This window comes from Coregonus clupeaformis, unplaced genomic scaffold (genome assembly GCF_020615455.1).
Source record: "Coregonus clupeaformis isolate EN_2021a unplaced genomic scaffold, ASM2061545v1 scaf0445, whole genome shotgun sequence".
Classification (NCBI taxonomy): Eukaryota; Metazoa; Chordata; class Actinopteri; order Salmoniformes; family Salmonidae; genus Coregonus; species Coregonus clupeaformis.
Genome location: NW_025533900.1, coordinates 331,526 through 339,549, shown reverse-complemented (window position 1 = coordinate 339,549; position 8,024 = coordinate 331,526). Strand labels below are relative to the sequence as shown.

General features: G+C 40.8%; 1 protein-coding gene across 1 annotated transcript; it reads left to right on the top strand.

Moving 5' to 3' along the window:
- Positions 1-206: 206 nt before the first annotated feature.
- LOC123484758 (zinc finger protein 239-like) lies at positions 207-2,854 on the top strand. The gene is made up of 3 exons (XM_045215456.1): positions 207-220; positions 926-1,654; positions 1,725-2,854. Exons 1-3 carry the CDS (start codon positions 207-209, stop codon positions 2,044-2,046), a joined length of 1,065 nt encoding a protein of 354 aa, XP_045071391.1. The 3' UTR covers positions 2,047-2,854.
- The last annotated feature ends 5,170 nt before the right edge of the window (positions 2,855-8,024 follow it).

Genomic DNA, 8,024 nt, shown 5'->3' with positions numbered 1-8,024 from the left:
ATCCACCCGGACAGCTGATGAAACTGTGGGTTTGCACAACCCAAGAAGGGTCACCAGGGTCTTGACCTGACTGCAGTTCGGCGCCGTAACCGACTTCATTTTGGCAAAATGCTCACCTTCGATGGCCACTGGCACGCTTGAGAAGTGTGTTCTTCACGGATGAATCCCGGTTTCAACGGTAACGGGCAGATGGAACACCGCGCAGTATGGCGTCGTGTGGGTGAGCGGTTTGCTGATGTCAACGTCGTGAACACAGTGCCCCATGGTGGCGGTGGGGTTATGGTATGGGCAGGCAGGCATTAGCTACGGACAACGAACACAATTGCATTTGATCAATGGCAATTTGAATGCACAGAGATACCGTGATGAGATCCTGAGGCCCATTATCGTGCCGATTCATCCGCTGCCATCACCACAATTCCTGGAAGCTGAAAATGTCCCAGTTCTTCCATGGCCTGCATACTCACCAGACATGTCACCCATTGAGCATGTTTGGGATGCTCTGGATCGTATATGACATCGTGTTCCAGTTCACAACCAATATCCAGCAAACAGAAAGGGTCGTATATTGGTGACCAAAAGTCGTCTGGCACACTGCTTAGGGTTTCAGCAACTGTAATAACTTATTTATAGCCTAAAATCATCAACTTTACTACTGTTAAAAAATAAGACTAAATATCACTGTTTATCACTGACTGTCATATTAAGACAAGTGTCAAATACGTTTTTAAAAGTATTAAAACATTCATTACAGACTTAAATTGTTGTACAATATCATGGGCATTACCTTGCTGTTGTGGGCCTTTAACCAGCTGTCTGACTTTGTTGTTCACACAGGAGAGAGACGTGACTATTGTGGATCCTCTGGGGAGCCTCAACAACATCATGAAGCTGAGGAGTCAGAGAAGAGTCTCTCCACATCAGAACACCTCAAGAAACACCAGCAGAGACCCACAGGGAAGAAATCTCACTGCTGCTCTGACTGTGGGAAGAGTTATTCAAGATCAGATTCACTAAAACTACACCTAAGAATTCACACAGGAGAGAATTCTCACTGCTGCTCTGACTGTGGGAAGAGATTCACCTCTTCAGCAGACCTTAAAAAACATCTGAGAATCCATACAGGAGAGAAACCTTATAGCTGTGATCAATGTGGGAAGAGTTTTACTCATTCAAGTAATCTGAAAGCACACCAGAGAATACACACTGCAGAGAAACCTTATAGCTGTGATCAATGTGGGAAGAGTTTTTCTAAATCTAGCTATCTGACTATACACCAGAGAACACACACAGGAGAGAAACCTCACCACTGCTTTGACTGCGGAAAGAGTTACTCAAGATCAGATTCACTAAAAATACACCAGAGAATTCACACTGGAGAAAAACCTTACAGCTGTGATCAGTGTGGGAAGAGTTTTAATGATACAAGTAGCCTGAAAACACACCAGAGAATTCACACTGGAGAGAAACCTTATGACTGTGATCAGTGTGGGAAGAGTTTTAATGATACAAGTAGCCTGAAAACACACCAGAGAATTCACACTGGAGAGAAACCTTATGACTGTAATCAGTGTGGGAAGAGTTTTAATGATACAAGTAGCCTGAAAACACACCAGAGAATTCACACTGGAGAGAAACCTTATGACTGTAATCAGTGTGGGAAGAGTTTTAATATACAAGTAGCCAACACACCAGAGAATTCACACTGGAGAGAAACCTTATAGCTGCTCTGACTGTGGGAAGACCTTTTCACAATCATCTACATTGCAATCACACCAGAGAATTCACACAGGAGAGAAACCTTATAGCTGCTCTGACTGTGGGAAGACCTTTTCACAATCATCTACATTGCAATCACACCAGAGAATTCACACAGGAGAGAAACCTTACAGCTGTGATCAATGTGGGAGGAGTTTTGTTACTTCTAACCAGCTGACTATACACCAGCGAACACACACCGGAGAGAAACCTTACCACTGCTCTGACTGTGGAAAGAGATACTCTGGTAAAATATCTCTGATTATACATCAGAAAATACATACATGAAGGAGTTGTTACATGATATCAATGAAATAATGTCACAATGTGGAACCCTTAAATGTTTGCCCCCTGTTCTATTGATTTCAGCGTGATATGGATATTAGCCTCGTCAGGGGAGTTGAAAATGTACTATTTATGTGATCAACAAAATGTGATTAACAAAAACTGGTGTTGCGTTACACTTACCGCGTTGCCGATCCACTTGAATCAAAATGCAACACTTCAAAATGTAGCTAGCTGTTTTTTTTAACAAATTGTCGTGGTTTCAACAACTTTACAACAACTTCATTTCAACGTACTTGCAGCCTATAAACATGGACGCAGTATAAAAAATTGGTATATGAACTGTTTTATTAACAATCTTACATCACTCCAGTATTTCTTTACAACATTCAAGTGCTAATTGTCTTTATTCCACTACTGAAGAAGCATGACTCAAATCACCTACTCATATTTCAAACGTCCAGCCTAACAAAATATACCTTTTTAATTATTCCATGCCTCACCATTAAGTGAATTATTGCCAATAGATATTAACAAAGGGGTGTACATTCGATTTTTATATTTAATATTTCATAATACTTAAATGTAATGTAACATTTAGACATCATAATTATTTATGCAACTAACTTACAATTTCTGTACAATTATATTGTTTACAAACAGTGTAGTAAAACCAGTTTATATTTTGGCCTGGATATTACATCATATTCTTACTGTTTTAACCAATGTTATTTTCTTAGATGCTCTTTAGTCTTTCAGCTTTTATTGATATTCTTTAGTTTTTTATCCACTTGTGTTTGTTGTCTAGTAAATATTTATGTTTTTATTTTCATCGTTTTTATTAGTTTTTTCTTCTTCTGTTAAGCCATTGTGTTGCATCCATGTCTGAAATGTGCTTTATAAATAAAGCTTTGATTTGATTTGAACATATTGTCAAAACAAATTAATCCAATGAACGGACCAATCAATAGACTCTTGCAAAACCAATGAACAAAATAAAAATTGTGCACGGTATGTACGTTTATTATCTCTTTTCAAACAGTCCGGTACATTTTTGTTGAAAATAAAAAATGTTGAAATCAACAATAAGTCAAAGAGAGAGAGAGAGAGAGAACAGATTTAGAGGGATTATACGTAAATTCACACAGGACACCAGATAAGACCCACAGGAGAGAAACCTTACCACTGCTCTCTCTCTCTGGCTGTAGAAGTGTTCTTCCTAACCAGTCCCTCAACAGCTCTCTGGCTGTAGAAGTGTTCTTCCTAACCAGTCCCTCAACACCCTGCGAGTTCTGGCTGTAGTTCTTCCTAACCAGTCCCTCAACACCTCTCTGGCTGTAGAAGTGTTCTTCCTAACCAGTCCCTCAACACCTCTCTGACTGATTCCTAACCAGTCCTCAACAGCTCTCTGGCTGTAGAAGTGTTCTTCCTAACCAGTCCCTCAACACCTCTGGCTGTAGAAGTTCTTCCTAACCAGTCCCTCAAAACTTTGGCTGTAGAAGTGTTCTTCCTAACCAGTCCCTCAACAGCTCTCTGGCTGTGAAAGTCCCGGCTGTAATGTTCTTCTCCAGTCCCTCAACAGCTCTCTGGCTGAGCTCCACCCTCACTGGGTCTTCAGAGGAGAGGAAGGCTGAGGAGGGATGGAAGGATGAATGGATCAATCTGATTACAGATTACTTTTAGATTACAAGAGGCACAGGTTAGTACCACAGCCATAAAATCAGATTTAACCGTAACCACACTGCTAACCCTAATGCCTAAACCTTACCTTAAATAACCCTAACCTTAACCACACTGCTAACCCTAATGCCTAAACCTTACCTTAAATAACCCTAACCGTAACCACACTGCTAACCCAAATGCCTAAACCTTACCTTAAATAACCCTAACCTTAACCACACTGCTAACCCTAATGCCTAAACCTTACCTTAAATAACCCTAACCGTAACCACACTGCTAACCCAAATGCCTAAACCTTACCTTAAATAACCCTAACCTTAACCACACTGCTAACCCTAATGCCTAAACCTTACCTTAAATAACCCTAACCTTAACCACACTGCTAACCCTAATGCCTAAACCTTACCTTAAATAACCCTAACCGTAACCACACTGCTAACCCTAATGCCTAAACCTTACCTTAAATAACCCTAACCGTAACCACACTGCTAACCCTAATGCCTAAACCTTACCTTAAATAACCCTAACCTTAACCACACTGCTAACCCTAATGCCTAAACCTTACCTTAAATAACCCTAACCTTAACCACACTGCTAACCCTAATGCCTAAACCCTACACTAAATAACCCTAACCTTAACCACACTGCTAACCCTAATGCCTAAACCTTGCCTTAAATAACCCTAACCGTAACCACACTGCTAACCCTAATGCCTAAACCTTACCTTAAATAACCCTAACCTTAACCACACTGCTAACCCTAATGCCTAAACCTTACCTTAAATAACCCTAACCGTAACCACACTGCTAACCCTAATGCCTAAACCTTACCTTAAATAACCCTAACCGTAACCACACTGCTAACCCTAATGCCTAAACCTTACCTTAAATAACCCTAACCTTAACCACACTGCTAACCCTAATGCCTAAACCTTACCTTAAATAACCCTAACCTTAACCACACTGCTAACCCTAATGCCTAAACCTTACCTTAAATAACCCTAACCTTAACCACACTGCTAACCCTAATGCCTAAACCTTACCTTAAATAACCCTAACCTTAACCACACTGCTAACCCTAATGCCTAAACCTTACCTTAAATAACCCTAACCTTAACCACACTGCTAACCCTAATGCCTAAACCTTACCCTAAATAACCCTAACCGTAACCACACTGCTAACCCTAATGCCTAAACCTACCTTAAATAACCCTAACCTTAACCACACTGCTAACCCTAATGCCTAAACCTTACCTTAAATAACCCTAACCGTAACCACACTGCTAACCCTAATGCCTAAACCTTACCTTAAATAACCCTAACCTTAACCACACTGCTAACCCTAATGCCTAAACCTTACCTTAAATAACCCTAACCGTAACCACACATGCTAACCCTAATGCCTAAACCTTACCTTAAATAACCCTAACCTTAACCACACTGCTAACCCTAATGCCTAAACCTTACCTTTAAATAACCCTAACCGTAACCACACTGCTAACCCTAATGCCTAAACCTTACGCTTAAATAACCCTAACCTAACCACACTGCTAACCCTAATGCCTAAACCTTACCTTAAATAACCCTAACCTAACCACACTGCTAACCCTAATGCCTAAACCTTACCTTAAATAACCCTAACCTTAACCACACTGCTAACCCTAATGCCTAAACCTTACCTTAAATAACCCTAACCGTAACCACACTGCTAACCCTAATGCCTAAACCTTACCCTAAATAACCTAACCTTAACCACACTGCTAACCCTAATGCCTAAACCTTACCTTAAATAACCCTAACCTTAACCACACTGCTAACCCTAATGCCTAAACCTTACCTTAAATAACCCTAACCGTAACCACACTGCTAACCCTAATGCCTAACCCTTACCTTAAATAACCCTAACCTTAACCACACTGCTAACCCTAATGCCTAACCCTAACCTTAACCACACTGCTAACCCTAATGCCTAAACCTTACCTTAAATAACCCTAACCTTAACCACACTGCTAACCCTAATGCCTAAACCTTACCTTAAATAACCCTAACCGTAACCACACTGCTAACCCTAATGCCTAAACCTTACCTTAAATAACCCTAACCTTAACCACACTGCTAACCCTAATGCCTAAACCTTACCTTAAATAACCCTAACCGTAACCACACTGCTAACCCTAATGCCTAAACCTTGCACCCTAAATAACCCTAACCTTAACCACACTGCTAACCCTAATGCCTAAACCTTTACCAAAATAACCCTAACCTTAACCACACTGCTAACCCAAATGCCTAAACCTTACATTAAATAACCCTAACCTTAACCACACTCTCCGCTAACCCTAATGCCCAAACTCCCATCAACAATCCTCTAACCGTAACCACACTGCTAACCCTAATGCCTAAACCTTCTAATGCCTAACCTTAACCACACTGCTAACCCTAATGCCTAAACCTACCTACTTAACCTAAACCCTCAACCAAATAGGTAACCTACCTACACTGCTAACCCTAATGCCTAAACCTTACTTAAATAACCCTAACCTTAACCACACTGCTAATCCTAATGCCTAAACCTTACCTTAAATAACCCTAACCTTAACCACACTGCTAACCCTAATGCCTAAACCTTACCTTAAATAACCCTAACCGTAACCACACTGCTAACCCTAATGCCTAAACCTTACCTTAAATAACCCTAACCTTAACCACACTGCTAACCCTAATGCCTAAACCTTACCTTAAATAACCCTAACCTTAACCACACTGCTAACCCTAATGCCTAAACCTTACCTTAAATAACCCTAACCTTAACCACACTGCTAACCCTAATGCCTAAACCTTACCTTAAATAACCCTAACCTTAACCACACTGCTAACCCTAATGCCTAAACCTTTACCTTAAATAACCCTAACCGTAACCACACTGCTAACCCTAATGCCTAAACCTTACCGCAAATAACCCTAACCGTAACCACACTGCTAACCCTAATGCCTAAACCTTACCTTAAATAACCCTAACCGTAACCACACTGCTAACCCTAATGCCTAAACCTTACCTTAAATAACCCTAACCGTAACCACACTGCTAACCCTAATGCCTAAACCTTACCTCAAATAACCCTAACCTTAACCACACTGCTAACCCTAATGCCTAAACTTACCTTAAATAACCTAACCTTAACCACACTGCTAACCCTAATGCCTAAACCTTACCTTAAATAACCTAACCTTAACCACACTGCTAACCCTAGTCTAAACCCTTGCACCAAATACTACCTAACCACACTGCTACCTAATGCCTAAGCCTTGCCGCAAATAGCCTAACCTTAACCACACTGCTAACCCTATCCTAAACTTTTAGCCTAACCTTTAACCACACTGCTACCCTATGCCTACCTTGCCTAAATGTAGCCTTAACCACCTTAGTGCTCTTGCGCCAAATAGCCCTCAACCTACCACACTGCTAACCCTTGCCTAAGCTTGCAGCCAAATAACCTAACCGTAACCACACTGCTAACCCTAATGCCTAAACCTTACCTTAAATAACCCTAACCTTAACCACACTGCTAACCCTAATGCCTAAACCTTACCTTAAATAACCCTAACCGTAACCACACTGCTAACCCTAATGCCTAAACCTTACCTTAAATAACCCTAACCGTAACCACACTGCTAACCCTAATGCCTAAACCTTACCTTAAATAACCCTAACCTTAACCACACTGCTAACCCTAATGCCTAAACCTTACCTTAAATAACCCTAACCTTAACCACACTGCTAACCCTAATGCCTAAACCTTACCTTAAATAACCCTAACCTTAACCACACTGCTAACCCTAATGCCTAAACCTTACCTTAAATAACCCTAACCTTAACCACACTGCTAACCCTAATGCCTAAACCTTACAGCCAAATAACCCTAACCTTAACCACACTGCTAACCCTAATGCCTAAACCTTACCTTAAATAACCCTAACCGTAACCACACTGCTAACCCTAATGCCTAAACCTTACCTTAAATAACCCTAACCTTAACCACACTGCTAACCCTAATGCCTAAACCTTGCAGCCTAAATAACCCTAACCGTAACCACACTGCTAACCCTAATGCCTAAACCTTACCTTAAATAACCCTAACCGTAACCACACTGCTAACCCTAATGCTAACCCTTACCTTAAATAACCCTAACTATACCACACTGCTAACCCTAATGCCTCAAACCTTACCTAAATAACCTAACCTTAACCACACTGCTAACCTAATGCCTAAACCTTACCTTAAATAACCCTAACCTTAACCA